This window comes from Podarcis liolepis (genome assembly GCF_965112155.1).
Source record: "Podarcis liolepis genome assembly, chromosome: 1".
Taxonomy (NCBI): Eukaryota; Metazoa; Chordata; class Lepidosauria; order Squamata; family Lacertidae; genus Podarcis; species Podarcis liolepis.
In genome coordinates, this window is record NC_139554.1 from 102,178,511 (window position 1) to 102,197,516 (window position 19,006).

Genomic DNA, 19,006 nt, shown 5'->3' on the forward strand with positions numbered 1-19,006 from the left:
GAAAGAGGTATGTGTGAAGCCGCCAATTCCTTTATAAATAGAGGGTTTAACTGGAGAAGGCATTTATGCATTTTTTTGGGAGGGGGGGTGGAAGTTTGCTGGTGGGAAGGAAAGGTCCCGACGGCGCTCTTGGAGCTCTCCCCTCAGCAGCGCCTCGGCCACTTTATCGCCTTCGGCAGCGGCGTTCGGTGAGGCGAAGGAACGGCGAGCGAGTGGGGGCGGGAAGCGGAGCGAGAGCGAGGCGGCGGCAGCAGGGTCTGGTATCCCTCAGCCCGCTCTGCGGGTTACCCGGCTGGGGCTGCGCGCGCAGCCTTCCCCCCTCCTCTCGCTCTCCCCGCTTCTCTTTCTCTTCCCCCCTCCCACCCCTCCTCGCTCCGCTCGCGCGCTCGCACTTCTCCTCTCTCCCCACCCCTCCCTCTCCCCGCGCTCTCGCGTTGGCTGCCGGGATCGCTGGCCGCTTTGGTTAATGTCCGCCATGTTTGCCATGGCGCAGGGAGCGGATCGAGCGAGCCCGGCGCGGACCTAGGGCTGCGGGCGGCTCTTCGGCGGAGCTGTTCCGGGGCGGCAGGGCTCTCCATGGTGTGTCGGGCCGGGTCCGGGAGCGGCTGGGAGGCGGCGGCGGCGAGGCCGTAGTGAGGGGGTCCCCCCTCACACACACTCCCCCCCCAGCCCGGCCCCGGGGTGTTATTGTGAGGGGGAGACAATGAGCAAACTCTCCTTCCGAGCTCGGGCGCTAGACGCCGCCAAACCGCTGCCCATCTACCGCGGCAAGGATATGCCCGACCTCAATGACTGCGTCTCCATCAACCGCGCCGTGCCGCAGATGCCGACTGGCATGGAGAAGGAGGAGGAATCGGTAAGGGAGTCGCGCAAGTGGGGGGGGCACCATTGTTTATCAGACATCTCCACCCCCCCTCCCCTCACGGGAAATAGGCCATTGGCATTCACCAAGCGCCGCTACGCACGCTCGCCGCCGCAGCGGCGCACGCTCCCTATGGGGTCCTGCGTAAACAGCGCAGCGTAAACTCTCCTCCGGCGCCGTAAGCGGGGCCTTGCTCCGCCATCTTCTTTGCGTCCCCAGGACTCGCGAAGTGTTTTGATTAAGGAGGGGCGGGGAGAGTGAGAGGGGAAGGCTCTTACGCTGGCGGAAGGGAAGGGAAGCGCAAAAGGCGTCCTTGAATGGGAGAGTGTGCGCGCCGGCCGTTTTTGTCGGAGCTTGTCTTCTGCTGCTGCTGTTTGGTCTTCAGTTTATGTGCATTAGGCGGGCTTGGGCTTAAAACGGCAGCCGCTCCTAGAGTTTCCCATATCCTTCTTTGCTTTTGACGGAGTGTCTTTATTCCAGGGCATCAGAACATCCTTATAGCTCATGTTGTTTCGTACACATTCGCAGCTGGCTGCTCTCGTAGCAGCACAGCGAGTGATGGCAGCGCTGTATCTGGCTGGGTAAATAGCAGAGATGTACGTTAGGGGAAAGGAAGTAGGGTCCTGCTTCCGTTTGAGTTTAATGAAATAGTGATGTGCTTAGCTCGCAGGGAATGGACCCTATCCCAAGACTCGGAAGCTGTCATATTATTTTGACAGCCCGCACTTCTGCATCCAAGTGGGGCTTAACGCTGCCAGTTTTCTTTGGCTAACCTGTGAGCCGTGCAGAACCAAAATACGGGATTTTTATGGTTTACATTAATCTGTGTGATCCAGCACTGTTCCGTTATATTTTGATTTGTTTCTGTTACCAAAACAACACTGACAGCACAATCCAGTACATGCATATACTCAGAAGCAACTACCACTGAGTTCAGTGGGGCTTACTGCTAAATAAATGTGTATAGAATTGTAATTGAGACTTAATGATTCACAACAGAAGTGTCTGCAAGTGACCACTAATGTTGGAAATGATGACAGTTGTTTGTGGTGGTTGAATGTATGTAATGGGCTGCAGGTGTGAAATACCAGCTTTCTGTTAGTTCACATCTCTATTAGGTTGTGATAGTTTGATTTAATTCATTGTTATGATTTCAATTAAATGTTAAGGTTGCTTCTGGAGTATAGGTATAATCCTTTGCTGTATGCTATAGATAAGACACCTGCTGTCTGTATTATTTGTGCTTCTTTAGCAAACCTGCTGAATTAGTTTTCTTAAAAGCTGGAGTTGCATATTGTTCTGTGTACAAGCTGCCCCTCTAAAGTGGCTGTGCTTGCATGCAGAGCTGATAGTAAATGTATCCTCAGAAATTTCTTCAATGAAACGATCTCTCCGCCTCATTGCCAGCCCACTGTGTGTTGGATTGGTTGTGACTGTTAGAAGAAGGTCGCACACTTTGTGATTGGCTTCCTTGTTTGACAGTTAAAACAGAGAGGCATCTTTGTAATCATTGGTAACTCATGATTATGACCTCATTGTATTTTTTTGGATTATAATTTATAATATATTGACTATTGTTAATACTTCAACTGTCTTAACCCTTTTAGGAAGTGAATTAATGCAAATGTGTACTTTTAAAGCAAACTATAATGTAGTTTATATTTACTAATTTAACTGCTTTTTTCCAGTAGCTGTTTAGTTTAAAAGAGATCAGATTTATATTGTTACAGGCAACTTACACATTTTAGAAAGTGGAATTAATATTCTTTTTAAAATCTGGATATTAAATTTTGCAAATTTTGTTTATAATTTTAATAAAAACATTTTAAATTATTCCAACATATACAACCTTTATTACTGGCTTTTTTTGAAAAGCAGTCATAATTTACAGTTAAATATGAAATATGCCTCTTGAAAACAAAATTTGCTAGTCTCTTTTGGACATTCTCACAGATAGGTTAGGTTGAAGCCTTGCTGTACAGTCATGTGCATGTTTAGCCAGAACTAGGTCCCACCGTGTCTAGTGAGTCTTACTTCCTAGTACGGCTCTATGACCCAGAGTGTCTTTTGTGCAGATATGTGACCCACTTAGACTGCCACTTAAAAGATATATATCTCCTTTCAGCCACATTTGTGAGGAAGGCAACTAATAAATATGAATAATATTAATGTTTTAAAGCAATCCTATGCACACTTACTTGGATTTAACATTGAAAGCAATGGGCCTTATTTGAGTAGACATTTATAGGATTGCATAGTTAGTAAGCTTCAAGCCCAATGCTAGCCATGCTTACTAAAAAATCACATTGATATCAGTGGGATGAACTTTGAAACAAATATTTAATTTAATTTATACATTTACATATTCTTCTGATGAACTCCACAAAGAGGTTTACATACATCAGGAATTCCCAAACTGTCCTGCGGACCACCCAGTCACTTGTGAGCCTCATTCATGTGGTCCACAGCTTGTCTGGATTTGTGGCTAAAGACAAGAGATGGCATATTCATTGCATTAAATAGTCATCCTGATTTTTAATTGTCTTTTATTTAGCATTGTAGTTATTGTTATAAAATATATAAGAAGCAATAAAGACACAAATAAAAATCATAAAGCATCTTGGACAGTGCATCATTAAAAATCATTAAATAGTCCACTAAGACCCTTCAGTTTTCAAATGATCCATGAGGGGGAAAAGTTTGGGAACCACTGACGTAATTAAACCCTTAGTTTATCTTGATACCTACTCTTTTGTGAGGGTTCCTCTATACATGGCTGCCATTTCTGATCTGGTATCCTATGCCATTCTCAATACTTCCCCATGAAATTGTTGTCAGGAAAACCTTGCACTGGTTGACTGTTTTTCAGTGGGACCTCTCCCATTGAGCTTCTGTGCCGGGCTGCAGATGCAAGTCTGGTACTGGGTTCTGTCTCCGTAGAGAGGAAGTGGCTCAAACTAAAGAAAGGGCTGCTTGGACAAGATGGGAACCAACCATTCTTAGCCTAGACCAGGCATAGGCAAACTCGGCCCTCCAGATGTTTTTGGGACTACAACTCCCATCACCCCTGACCATTGGTTCTGTTAGCTAGGGATGGTGGGAGTTGTAGTCCCAAAACATCTGGAGGGCCAAGTTTGCCTATGCCTGGCCCAGACCAAGCTTAGTTATTAAAGATGCACCAGGTCCAGTGTACATACTCCCTCCTATGGAGTGGCCACCAAAAAAGCCTGACCCTGGACTTCTCTTTCTTTGGAACGCAGATATTTTTGGCTCAAGGTGCTGTCTCTTCCTCTTTGACCAAAGGGGTTTGAGGATACAGTATCCATCCTTAAAATGGTATCCTTGCCATTTCTATAGCCCTATTGAATATGCAAGAGGTAAAAGTGGAGAGGGACTGGAGTGCACGTGCAAGTCCTGCTGCAGTGCCCCTGCATGGCAGGCTCTTCAGACGATCATACTGAAGTTCAGCATAAACATCTGAAGGAAGTTCTATGTGTGTTTGGTTGAATAAGGCAGGATTTCCAATTTTGGGGAAGCTTCTAGCCATGTTCAAATGAACATGCTTAGATTTTTTCTTCCAGACTGTCTTGCTTGATGTTGATGCTGGGGTGATGATTATGTGTGTTTGCCTATCTGCTCCCCATGTTAGAATAGGACTTCTAAGTAAGCCTTATTCAACCTTGTCTTCCCAGATGTTGTTTGACTCCAATTTGGAACACCCGTAGCCTGCGTAGCCAACGGTCAAGGAGGGTGGGATTTGTAGTCCAACAGGATCTGGAGACTCAAGAAGGCTGTTCTAACTTTAAATAAATTGAATTTCACTTCATTCACATCCTCTTGGTTGCTCTCTATTTCTGATCGAGAAAAGCATAAAGACTACTATGGCAGATTACAAGTGGGTCTCTCTGTTGTAATAGGGTGGATATATACATGCGGTGAGGCATTATAAAGTAACCTCAGTTTTATTTCTTTCATGCAGTTGTACGTGGAAAACATTTCAGTCACATTTCAGTCAGTTTTGCTTATAATTGCCATTGATGATGATGAGTACAGTGCTTCTGTAAATGGGCCAGAGGTCTTAAAATAGTGTGGGAGTGGGTTGACAGAGTTTATGACTAGACTTGGTATACTCTTGTTGTTCGTTAAAGTGGGGGATGACTTCTGCAGCAAGGTAACCCAAATTACATTGTTTGAACCAATTCTGCAACTGGCTTGGCTGGATCAGGGTACTGATTAATCTTATTAAATGGTGGACCCCTAATAAAGAGGTGCTTTATCTCTCTTCTCCCCCTGCCTGGTGTAAATAACTATTTTATTTTTTAGTTAGTACTTGCATAGCCTTTTTAGGGATCAGTTCTGCTGATGCAGAATCACAGAAACATGAAGTGGAATAGATGTAACTTTGTAGTGTTGCTTGTGATTGTAAGGTATAAGTGGAACATGACAATAGTGCCACTTGAGTAGCTACAATAATTAGATGCAGTTCCACTCAAATAAAATTAGTACATCATCTTCTCTGCTCTAGGTGGTCACTGGTGGAGGGCTGGACTGTGAGGCCCTAGAATTTAGCCCTATGGTCCAGCCTTTAGCTGCACTACTGTGGTTATAAAGGCAGCATTAATTTTGATGATATTAATGCATACATGTTTTAAAATCTAATTTATGCATAAAGCATTAGAGACTGCTGTGTATTAAATAATAGATTAAAAAAGATTTTACTAAACTTTGTTTTTCGTTGTTGTTTTTTTTAAACTACTAGCACATTTCACGTACACATATGATCATCACCATTCTTAGCAGTTCTGCAGCTATCTGAATGAAAAATGTTAGGAGGTGGTATTCTGTACTTAGTAACAGTGCAGTTCTAGCCATGTCCACTCAGAAGTAAGTGCTGTTGAATTTGGTGGGCTACTCCCAGATACGTTTGCAGCCTAAAGCTAGTGGGGACCCTGGGGCCCTCCAGCTGCTGCTGGACTAACAATCCCATCATCTCGCTAATTGTCCATGCAGGCTGAGTTGATGAGAGTTGTAGTCCAGCAACATTTGTAGGGTCTAAGGTTCCCCAACCATGCCTAAAGCCTTAGAACACAAGCCTTTTCATGGTATTTACCAGCAGCATGGCAGAATCCTAAATCATTAACATACAATGAAAATTTACAGGAATGTACTTGCAGCTTGGTAGTTTTGCAGTGAACTCAACAAGAAGTCACAGCCTAAACCAGGGGTCAGCAAACTTTTTCAGCAGGAGGGCGGTCCACTGTCCCTCAGACCTTGTGGGGGGCCAGACTATATTTTTTGGGGGAAATACTGAATGAATTCCTATGCCCCACAAATAACTCAGAGATGCATTTTAAATAAAAGGACACATTCTACTCCTGTAAAAACACACTGATCCCCAGACTTTCCGTGGGCCAGATTTAGAAGGCGATTGGGCCGGATCCGGCCCCCAGGCCTTAGTTTGCCTATTTGCCTACCCATGGCCTAAACCTATACAGTGGTACCTCGGGTTAAGTACTTAATTCGTTCCGGAGGTCCGTTCTTAGCCTGAAACTGTTCTTAACCTGAAGCACCACTTTAGTGAATGGGGCCTCGCGCTGCCGTCACATCGCTGGAACACAATTTCTGTTCCCACCCTGAAGCAAAGTTCTTAACCTGAGGTACTATTTCTGGGTTAGCAGAGTCTGTAACCTGAAGCATATGTAACCTGAAGCGTATGTAACCCGAGGTACCACTGTATTCTATTGTCTTTGCTAACGCAAACTGAAGATAGCTGTGTAAGTTTCATAAGCTAATAAATAATGGAGTTTACACACTTTGAAATCAAGTTTTAGTTCAGTTTGAGCTACACAAAATGCTGTGTTCAGATATTCTGAAAAGGTTTTTGGAGAGTGAACACAGCCCAAAGACAGGAAGTATCAACACACCTGTCATAAATGCACTTCTTTCCAGTAGAGAGCCACATGAATGTTTCCATCCATTTGTTTGCCTCCCTTGTTGGGACAGTTGTTGATGGGAAATGGTGCCTCTTACTATGGCCATATTGAGATGTTGTTTCCTCCCCAGGGTTTGCATTCCACTTGGAGGGTTTTAGAGTGTGTGAAACAGCCCAAGTGACTTCAGCTTTCTAGAACTTGATTTAGCCTAATGGGAATGCAACAACAGTGACTGAATTTAATCAGTTCAGCGGATTACGTAAAATATTTTCCTCTTTAGTTTGAGCAAAGGAAAGAGACAACACTTGACACAGATGCACTTAAAGCAAAAGTAAGTGCATCTTGGAGTAGCATAGAATTGTAGAGTTGAAACTTTGAGGGGACCCCCAAGGGTAATCTAGTCCAACCCCCTGCAATGCAGGAATCTGAACACTCCGTCCCCACCCAGTTTGAAACCATACCGGACCTTGCTTGGCTTTGTAACTCTGATAGTTTCAGCCCAATCCTGTGCGTGTTTCCTCATAATTAAGTCCCAGTGTGTTTAATGGGATATATTGTCCAATAGATTTGCAGATGATTGCAGCGGCGACCATGGAGCTATCAAGAAGAAGGATGACTTTTGATTTACTAACAATGCAATTCTAGATATGTCTGCTCAGAAGTAATCCCCACTGAGTTCAGTGGAAGGTGAGTGAGCATAGGATTGCATTGTTAATGTTGATGAGGATCTGCTGTGAGATCTAAGCATTGCCAAACCATTTGGATACTGTGGCCATAGTAGTATCATATTTAACTTCAGTGCAAATTGAGAATTTTCCAGAAGACCTAATGCAGTCAGTCCTTTTAATCTTAAAGGGTAAATTTTCTTTTAAAAAAGTGGGGGTGGGAAGCACAAACTCGGGCATATGAAGGGTAATTGATGGTAAAGTAAACCATTATTGAGCAAGTCAAATGCCTTGATTCTGTAAAAAGAAATATATACATATAAGCTACCTTGCACACAGGTGGAAATGCACCTGGGTGTACATGCTCATCCAAGCTCTGTTTAACTGTCTAGATAAGAAGTGTGTTGTGAATGAGGATGCAAAGTCATAGCCATCAGTTATTACATGTTACTAGTTACTTCTGACTGCAGCCAAACTCTTTGATCCTAGTATTATTACTGTTATCTTATGGTATTGATATTAATATGAAATAAACAAAAATATTTTTTTAATAGTCTGAAACAGGAAATCAGTCACACAGTCAATGGGGCTATTAGATAGCTATGCGGGGAAAGGAGCATTGAAAGACGACAGGGAGACTCTATAGAAGCTAAATGAACTATTTACACCAATTTTCATTGTAGAAGAGTTGATGGTTTTGAGGAAATGATTTTGAAGACTCAAGTGGAGCGACACAAGATTTTGAGACAAAAACAGTTGGGAACCTTTGGCCCTACATGAACCACATTTCCTATCATGCTTGCCCGTGTAAACTGATAGTACTGCAAAGGACAGAAATGTTATGTTATGCAATGCTATGTTAGATGACACAGAATTATTCTTTTTTTTCTGCAACAGAAAATATTGCTTCAGTAGATTTTAAATAATTTTTAGATAGTGTCAGTAGACGTGAAATTAGAATGATTTGGTAGATAAAGGCTAAATTTGGATTTAAATATATTTTGAAAAATTACAGATTTTCTAAGCAATTTTTATCAGTAACTGCTTAAAAAGGGAGTTGAATAAATCAACAGGTGGTTTGCATTAGAGGGAAGTTAACAATGGAGTTACCCAAGAATCTAAATTTGGAATAATTCTGGTTATTAATCAATGATCTGGAGTAGGGTGAAATAAATATAATTTATTGATTGCACAGAATTATTCAGGATGTGCAGGCTGTGGAGAACTCCCAAACGATCTTTTCAAATTGGTTGACTAGGAACCAACCAGTACATTAGATTCAATGTAACCTTGAGCACATTAAACAAATAAATAAACCAAAATAATGTCTCATAAACTGAGGATGTCAAAAGTCGCTGTAACTGTTGAGGAAAGAGATCTTGGAGTCACAGTAGAAAGCTTACTGAAAATGCCAAACCTTTGCCAGTGGTGGTACAAAGGACTGAGGAGCTTAGTATGCTTTCTGTATTTGAACATGCATCCTTCTGTAGACTGCGATTTCCAAATTTCTCTTATTCCAGATGGGCTTCTTATATTGAATTCTTTGCCCTAAGTGTCATTACTGCTTTGGGGCTGGTTGTACTGTTGGTAGTAAATGGATCTTTGTTCCTAGAACAACTTCCTGAGCTGGGAAGTGTTTCCAAGTATATAAGCCATGGGTAGGCAAACTAAGGCCCGGGGGCCGAATGCGGCCCAATCGCCTTCTAAATCCGGCCCACGGACGGTCCGGGAATCAGCGTGTTTTTACATGAGTAGAATGTGTCCTTTTATTTAAAATGCATCTCTGGGTTGTTTGTGGGGCCTGCCTGGTATTTTTACATGAATAGAATGTGTGCTTTTATTTAAAATGCATCTCTGGGTTATTTGTGGGGCATAGGAATTCGTTCATTTTTTTCTTCAAAATATAGTCCAGCCCACTACAAGGTCTGAGGGACAGTGGACCGGCCCCCTGCTGAAAAAGTTTGCTGACCCCTGAGATAGGCATTTCAATCTGACCTATATCCTCCCTCCCTTTACACCCCCCTCCCCTGTGTCCTGCCTTTTCCCTTCTCTACACCTTTGCTTTTTATTACATAAAAAGAAAAAGGAACAGAGGTGTTAATAAAGAAGTTTCCAAGCTTTGGCGATGAAAGGGGGGGTCGGTGCTAAAAGGTTACAGTGGTACTTCTGGATGCGAACAGGATCCGTTCTGGAGCCCCGTTCACATACGAAAGCGAACGCAACCCGCGTCTGCGCGTGGATGGGTCGCAATTCGCCGCTTCTGCACATGCGTGAGCGGCGAAACCCGGAAGTAACACGCTCTGTTACTACTGGGTCGCCGCAGCGCACAACCCGAAAATACTTCTCCCGAAGTTACCATATTTTTCGCTCTATAAGACACACTTTTCCCCTCCTGAAAAGTAAGGGGAAAGGTGTGTGCGTCTTATGGAGCGAATGCAGGCTGTGCAGCTATCGCTGAAGCCAGAAGAGCAAGAGGGATCGGTGCACACCGATCCCTCTTGCTCTCCTGGCTTCAGTGATAGCCCCACAAAGCCTCTTGAGCGCAGCTGGAGCGCTCCTGCCTCTTCGCTCAAGAGGCTTTGCGTTGCTTTCTTGTTTCTTGTTTTCCTCCTCTAAAAACTAGGTGTGTCTTATGGTCGGGTGCGTCTTATAGAGTGAAAAATACGTTGCTTCAACCCGAGGTATGACTGTATTAGGGAAGGGACAGAAAATAAAACACCAATAGCATTGTGACATTCTGTAAATCTAATGGTGCTGGATCCAGGCTTGCACTCAGTAGAGTTCTGTCTGTGCTGGAAGAAGAGGGTGGAGTAACCATTTTTACTCATTCCCCCACTCCATGTTCCCTAAAAAGCTCCTCTGGAGGATTGGGGGGCACTCTGTAACAGCATGGAAGGTGGTTTTGGTGTGAACAGTGCAGTCTCTCTACTGGTGTGATCTCTTTCTCTACCTGCTGGATCTCTGTTCCTCTTCTAGAGAAAATCTAGCTGTAGTCCACAGTGTGGTCACACTTTTAATATTTTGTACATTTATGCTTGATGTCTCCCCCACTTCCCCTCCCAGAAAAAAAAATCTGCTGTATAACTGGAAGAGGTACAACAGGGGGAAGCTAAGATAAACGGGGGTTTGGTGCACCTCACCTGAAAGCTTTTGGTGCTTTTTACTTATAGTAAAATGACAGCCAATAAAGGGTATGACAAATATTTATAAGATTATTAACAGCCTGAAGAGAGAGGGTATATTAATTGTATTTATTTCTCTCAATACAAATTACAGTCATACCTCATGTTACATTTTTTCAGGTTGCATCCTGTGGCGACCTGGAAGTACCGGAAAGGGTTACTTCCGGGTTTTGCCGCTTGTGCATGCACAGAAGCGATGAATTGCAACCCGCGCGTGCGCAGACGCGCCACTGCAAGTTGCGTTCCTTTCATGTTGCTAACCGGCCTCCAGAACAGATCCCATTCGCAACCAGAGATATCACTGTATTGTGATCTTCCAGTGATATTGGCAGTCTGTTCAAAACAGACAAAAGCAGGTACAGTGGTACCTCGGGTTACAAACACCTCGGGTTATAGACACTTCGGGTTGCACACCCTGCTAACCCAGAAGTAGTACCTCAGGTTACAAACTTTGCTCCAGGATGAGAACAGAAATTGCGTGCCGGCGGCAGCGGGAGACCCCGTTACCAAAAGCGTGCCTCAGGTTAAGAACGGACCTCCATACAAATTAAGTATGTAACCCGAGGTACCACTGTACTTCACACAAGGCACACTAAACTTTGAGAATAAAATGTAGAATCTTAGTTAGGTTTTATTTTTATTGGACAAAATCACAGAATACAGTAGTTCTATCCGTGGTTAATAGTCATGAAAGCAGAAATGGAGCTTCAGTGTTCAGGAACAGTATACAGCTGAAAATCAATAAGGAATAGTCTGCTTCTGAATATTTTGAGTAGAAACTGAATGCTGAATGTGTTGAGCCATACTTTCAATCACCATGGTAGTTTTTGTTGGGGTCATTTTTGGTAGACTGTATATGGTAAAGAGAATTTTAAGGCAGAAAATGCAAAGATAAATCCTTGACTCTGAGAGAACATTTTGCATAATGCAGTGGAAGGGTGGCGAGATAGACAGGTTGTATACAATGTAGCATTAAACAGCACTGTGCAGCATTAATCACCTTACGCCTTATCAGTGGGACTTTGCTCCCCTCTCTCCCTCCTCCATACCCCCTAAATTTGTAATTGCTTGCAAAGTGGGAGCCCAAGAGTCCTCCACATGGGTCACATACAGTTTGTTCTTCTGTGGAGAGTTTCTTCTTGCTCCTGGTGAGCGGGCAAATGGCAGATTAAAGGTTATTATATTCACTTTTTTCACACAGCATCTCTGGTATAGAGGAAGATCCAGTTCAAAAAATATTGCTGGAAACTTTTCTCTCTTTAAGTAAGCATGGAATAAGCAAACTGTAGTTTTTGCAGCAGGAGACAGTCAGTTTATGCCCAGTGTATTATTCCGAGTGAGGAGGTTGTATTGTTAAATATAATTCAATCCGCCTTTCCCTTACTTTTCTGTTTCTAAACCCCCCTCCCCTGCACCTCCAGTTGTATTGCTAAAGGTTTGCTTTGTTTTTACTGTCACACTTCCAGGATCAGACTCTTTCTTGTACAGTGGTACCTCAAGTTGTGAACAGGATCCGTTTCGGAGCCCCGTTCGCAACCTGAACGGAACGCAACCCATGTCTGCGCACATTCAGGTCATGATTTGCCGCTTCTGTGCATGCGCATGACATCATTTTGTGTGTCTGCGCATGTGGGAGCAGCGAAACCCAGAAGTAACCCTTTCTGGTACTTCCGGGTCACCATGGGACGTAACCTGAAAATGTGCAACCTGAAGTGGACGTAACAAGAGATATGACTGTATAGATCTGGCTAGCTACAGAATAGCTCCTCTCATTTCTTAAGTTTTGACAGACCAAATGACAATGGTTATGATCCAAAGAACTACGGTAGTTTAGGTGAGGGTGAATTTGATTTAAATCAAATCAGTTTAAATCACAATTTAAATCACTAGTCAGTAAGACTTGATTTAAATCATTTTTTTAACAGAAAGACTCATTTTTGCTGGTGTAATCTTAATATTTACAACCAGATGGTTTCATTTTTGGAATAATAAATTTTCAGAGTAGTTTTTACAGTTATATCAAAAATTACTGATTTGGTTATACTATTAGAAATACATTGACAGATAATTATGAAATTATTGTGAGGTTTAATAAGTTAACTTTATATTTGGACAACTTTTCTGCTGTACTTTATTGGAAGGAGAAAAATAATCATTTCCTTAATAACAATTTAAACAATTTATTTAACTAAAACAGTAACATTATAGCATATGTATCCATGTTTGTTAACTGATGTGGTTAAACGTTTTTTTTTTTAAAAAAACCCCACCTTAGACTGAGTTTTGGCACACATGAAAAACTTAAAACAAATCCTTATTTCCTGATGAATAGCCTTTGAACTATAATGTAACTTAAATAGAAAACTATATTTAGAAAGATTCCCCCCCAAAAGCATTTTATTTTAAAAATCCAATTTAAATATTTAAAAATCTGATTTTAAAAAATCATTATTTTTTTATCTGCCCTGGTTTACGTATGCTTTCTGCCCTTTGAACTGTTGCCCCCTATATATATATCACACACTCCCTTCAAAATTTCTTTATACTCAGGAGAGGTTTACCAGGAAGTAAAGAGGGCCACTGTTCAAGCCCATTGGTATGTGGAACAGGTTGCACAGTTATTTGGATTTAGAGTACTGTTTCCGTTAGAAACTACCTCACTTATGCCATTTCTACAACACAGTGGGTTTCAGATTCTGCACTTGTCCAGTACAGTTACTGCCTGCCATTATATACATGAACAGGTTTCTTTTCTATTCAGTATGATAGAATTTCCTTTAAAAAAAAAACACTTGAAAATTTAGAGCAGTGGTTCTTCAAAACAGCTTGAGACACTTAACTCATTCCATTGTGTTTCTTGGTGACATGTGTTCCTGTGTTGAATTACCAATTTTGGGGATCAGCAGAGCAACTATTTCTCTGCAAGTTAAAAACAAAACAAAAACAACTTTTGTGAGATCACTGCACGCTAGTATTTAAATTATTAGTTGGATTCAATTGTCTTCTCAGACCACAAGCTACAAAAATGATAAGGGGCCTCATACAAACCAAAACATAGTTTTCCATCTTAATTTAGGAAGGTTTGCTTTGACAGTTTAAGAGTCCCCGTCCTAGTGAGTTCCGTAAGCAGTTTTCTTTTATTATTTGAATACTACCTCTTACCTGGAAACTCAGCATACATTGAAGGGTGGTTAGGTGAAACATGGAGTTACCAAGCTGATAGGTCTTTTGTAACACATTTAAATCCCTGGGGGGACGGGGACCAACTACTCCTGTGGATTTAATTTGTGGAATGTTTGTGAGAAAAAACATCTTTATTGCAACCAACTTCACAATGGTGCTTGTAACAAAGCACTATCTTTTACCTTACTTAATCACCTACAAGAAGTTGCCATGTACGTTGTTTGAAATTTTATTATTATTATTTTTACTAAATTGTCTTTTATTGGAAATTGAAAAAGCAGGTTGCAGTTTGCCGCAGGGGAAGGGTTCAAGGGTGGAGAGTGTCAAATGGAATGCAGCAGTTACAGCCTCTGTCATGTGGGAAGACACCATTCCCATGGAAAGAATGGTGCCTCCTGCCCCAGAGTTCCTGTGCGCTATTCTACCGCCTCAGCCACTGCCTGCTTTCTGTAGTGCACCTCTAACTCAGGGGTAGGCAACCTAAGGCCTGTGGTCCAGATTCGGCCCAATCGCCTTCTCAATCTGGCCCATGGACGGTCTGGGAATCAGCATGTTTTTACATGAGTAGAATGTGTGCTTTTATTTCAAATGCATCTCTGGGTTATTTGTGGGGCATAGGAATTTGTTCTCTTTCCCCCCCAAAATATAGTCTGGCCCACCACATGGTCTGAGGGGCGGTGAACCAGCCCACGGCTGAAAAAGGTTGCTGACCCCTGCTCTAACTCCTGTTGAAAAGGACCAGAAGCTCCTTGCTGCGTACAACTAGCAACTGTGTCCTTTAACTTATTTATTAAAATATTTATATCCTACACATTCAGGCAGGATTAATAATGTGAAATTGAAGTACTTACGTGTAAATTCTAATTCCCTGGCTATTCTTAACATTGACAGAGCTTTCCTATTAGGTTGTTTGATGAGGACCCTCACTGCTTTGTGTGCAGACACAGTTTCCACTACTTAGCTAGGACCTAAGAATCAGTTCTGTACCTCCTCCTTGAATTGTCTTTCTGGCCCTAGTTTGGTTGCAAGCCCATCACTATGGCTTGGAGGGCTCCATATAAAATCTTAGGTATTGGATGTTTTGCTGCTGTACTGAGTGTTAGAATTGGTTTGCTTCCTTCAGCCCATGCCTTCAGAATTTTCTGGGTAAGGTAACTGCTCACTGTTTGACCTGATTAGTGGATGCTTAAGGTGGGGTTTGGCTACATGTTTTGTATGGTTTGCTAGTAAGAAGTGCTCAAGAAGAAGGTAGTTGGTGGAAGAGCACTTTCATAACCCCCTGCAAATAGGGCTGGGTGACATCTAGTTTTCAACATCATGATATATCACCATCTAAATATCATATCTTGTTATATCACAATATATATCTACAGTGGCGGAGGGCCTTGCTATGCCTCTCTGAGGGGCAGAGGGTCCTGGCATACCTCCCTACAGTGACAGAGGGTGTGCAGTGCTTCCCCACAGCAGCAGAGGGTCTTGCCATGCCTCCCAGTGGTGTGGGAGGGTGCGTCGTGTTTCCCTGCAGTAGCAGAGGGCCTTTCCGTGCCTCCTTGCGGTGGCAGAGGGTCCCACCGTACCACCCCACAGCGGTGGAGGGTTTGCTGTTCCACACAGCACAGCACCCCACAGCAGCAGAGGGCCTTGACGAGGCTCCCTTTGGTGGTGGAGGGTCTTAAAATGTAAGGAAGTAGTAGATTTAATAAAAATAGTAAAGAAACTTCTATTTTTATATTTAATATATTTTCAACTAATTTATCAGTAGTTTAAGTGATTTACTAGTCAAGTTGCGTCTGCTTCCCCACTCAGAGGTCTAAGTGAAATCTGCATGCATAAGCCCCACTGAGTTCAACTAAGCTTACTTCTACATTCCTGGGAATGAGCCCCATTGAATTCAGTAGGGCTTGCTTGTGAATAGACACACATTTGCTTTCACTGCTTTCTGAAAAACACCCTCCCCATCATTCTTACACAGTACCCAATCTCCCATTTCAGCATAAGGCAGCCAGCTCAATCTTCTCCCCTCCCCTCCCCGAAAGGCCCCCCCCCAACCCTCATCCCACCAATCTCTCCCTTTTTATAGACTGGAGGGAGGACAAGCAAGCAAAAAGATTGTTGCTGTTGTTTATTTATTTAGTCGTGTCCGACTCATCATGACCCCATGGACCAGAGCATGCCAGGCACTCCTGTAGTCCACTGTCTCCCACAGCTTGGTCAAACTCATGTTTGTAGCTTCGAGAACACTGTCCAACCATCTCGTCCTCTGTCGTCCCCTTCTCCTTGTGCCCTCCATCTTTCCCAACATCAGGGTCTTTTCCACGGAGTCTTCTCTTCTCATGAGGTGGCCAAAATATTGGAGCCTCAGCTTCACGATCTGCCCTTCCAGTGAGCACTCCGGGTTGATTTCCTTAAGAATGGATAGGTTTGATCTTCTTGCAGTCCATGGGATTCTCAAGAGTCTCCTCCAGCACCATAATGCAAAAGCATCCATTCTTCAGCAATCAGCCTTCTTTATGGTCCAGCTCTCACTTCCATACATCACTACTGGGAAAACCATAGCTTTAACTATACGGACCTTTGTTGGCAAGGTGATGTCTCTGCTTTTTAAGATGCTGTCTAGATTTGTCTCCTTTAAATTAAATTAAAGGAGACAGTCTCCTTTAAATTAAAAAAACATCCTTTTTAATATGGAAGAAAGCTGTTTAGGGGGAACTAACAATATCAACACCAGCAGAAAATAAAAATATCCCCCCTTTTTTTTTCACTGGTGAGAGAAGTGCTTTCCAGTTCTTTGTTTACTTTGCCTCTTTGATTGTCTGGTCGTGGAGGGTTCCTCCTGGATTGTTAGCAAGCTCTGCATAATTAGCTGAGCTAAGTGGATAGATACCAGTAAAGCTGAAAGAGTTTGCTGGTTTGTGTGAGGGCTTATCTTCATTTCTTATCTGTGGGGGGGGGGGAGAGCAAACAAAGCAGGAGACACTTGCCTGCAAATTATTTGCAAAGTATCATTCAGCTGAGCTACCCCCTTTTGTTCACTGGTATATTGGCTTGTTGAAACACTTACCGTGATGGTATTCCAACGATATGGCGATTTATTGAACAGCCCTACCTGCAAACCTCCAAGCCTCCTTAAAAAAACATTTCCTAAATGTTTGGATGCTGGGCTGTGATGGAGAGTTGAATTGTCCCAAACTGGGCACAGTCAAGTTCTCCTTATATAAACCCCCTTCTGTGAGCACATATTGGGATCAAAGCATCTTAGGTTTTGTTGATGTTTTTCAGTTTAAAGCCTAAGCCTTGTTAGAGGTATCCTAAGGACCACAGAAGGGGACGCGGGTGGCGCTGTGGGTAAATCCTCAGTGCCTAGGGCTTGCCGATCGCATGGTCGGCGGTCCGAATCCCCGCGGCGGGGTGAGCTCCCGTCTTTCGGTCCCAGTTCCTGCCCACCTAGCAGTTCGAAAGCACCATTAAAGTGCAAGTAGATAAATAGGTACCACTTTATAGAGGGAAGGTAAACGGCGTTCCGTGTGCTGCTCTGGTGCAGGCTCGCCAGAGCAGCGATGTCACACTGGCCACATGACCCGGAAGTGTCTGCGGACAGGCTGGCTCCCGGCCTCTAGAGTGAGATGAGCGCACAACCCTAGAGTCTGACAAGACTGGCCCGTTCGGGCAGGGGTACCTTTACCTTTTACCTTTAAGGACCACAGAGGCTCAGGATCAAGTGCCTTGAACACAATTCTGCATCTGTTTTGCATGTATGTGTGCTTCAGCACAGATTTTGCAGTGGAAATAAACTAGGAATTCATGTTGTATGTACATACAAAATTTGACAATTTGTCTTTTTCCAGCAAGATAAATAACACCTGCCTTTTTTATAACAAGGTAAACTGCAAAAACCCTTACTGCAATTAGCTATACATTGGTACCTCGATTGTCAAATGTTATCCATTGTGGAAGACCTTTCGACTTCCGAAATCTTTGACAACCAAGACAGAAAGAGCTGATTGCAAAGTCGATCGAGAAAATTGAAAGGGGAAAAAACGCAGTGGAAGCTATTTGACTTGTGAGGCACATTTGAAAATGGAAGCAATTACTCCCGGGTTTTTTGGCGTTCAAAAACCGAAACGTTCGGCTTCCGAGACTGTCGAAAACCGAGGTACCACTGTACTGTTGACTCAACTTACATAGGGGGCATGTTCTGGGGATAGCGCATAAAGTCAAAATCATGTATAGTCAAAACGTTCCTGATGCTCCCTTTTTATTTTTATTTTTGTTTTGTTTTTTGTCCAAGTGCATAAAGCAGAATTCACACAAGCTAAACATGCATACGTTGTGAGTTGACTGTATCTAATTTGTTTCTGGCTTTTGCTCTTTAAAGGAGGTGCTAGATGTTTGTGGAAAGAAATATACCATAGATTGCATGACTGTTGATGAAATGATGGGGAGTAGAAAGCAAATTTGTTTTTATTTAAAAATAAGATTTCAGTTCAGTATATTGTCATACCTATTACCTCACATTTTGCTTCCCTTTTTGCTTCAATATTTATTTTATAAAATACAAACACATCATCAGCAAATAAAGCAGCGGGGTAAAAATGGAGTAATAAAACAGGTTGTTAATAAAATACATTGAACTTAAAAATACAGGAGAATAAAAGTGTTTTTGCATTGTGCCAAAAATATAGTAAAGAAGGTAACAGGCAAGCCTCTTTGGGAAGTGAATTCCATAAAAATGGGATGCCACAACCACAAGGGAGCTTTTCCCAATCATCTCCCTGTCACCTCATATAGAAAGAAGGTTCTCTTAAGATGGTTGTGCAAGCATGTTTCTTAGTAGAAGTTCTGTTCCCAGTCAAGTTTCATATCTGAACTGAACTGAACTCTGCATCAGATTAATCTCAAGATGAAAGTGGGGTGTCTTATAGGAATTTGGAGCCTTTCAGAGGTGAAGCAAGTTAAGTACAGTTGGCATGAGTTGAAGCAGAGACCCCAAATGTCAGAAGGGAAAGCAAGCACCATATCTGACTTTTTAGAAGACATCTGAAGTCAGCCCTGTTCCGTTTTTACTGTTTGATGTTGTATTGTGTTTTAATTTCTTGGAAGCTGCCCAGAGTGGTTAGGGCAACCTAGTCAGATGAGAGATAGATAATATCGTTATAATTATCATTATTATATTCCTTTATT

At 42.7% G+C, this 19,006-nt stretch overlaps 1 protein-coding gene across 2 annotated transcripts in view; it reads left to right on the forward strand.

Moving 5' to 3' along the window:
- The first annotated feature begins 218 nt into the window (after window positions 1–218).
- The window catches only part of EPC2 (enhancer of polycomb homolog 2), a 49,385-nt gene continuing 30,597 nt past the window's right edge, over window positions 219–19,006 (forward strand). For both annotated transcript variants that reach the window (XM_083493840.1, XM_083493841.1), the window contains exon 1: window positions 219–856. In XM_083493840.1, the coding sequence (XP_083349966.1) occupies window positions 704–856 (153 nt within the window). In that variant the 5' untranslated portion in view covers window positions 219–703. The remainder of the gene's footprint in view (window positions 857–19,006) is intronic.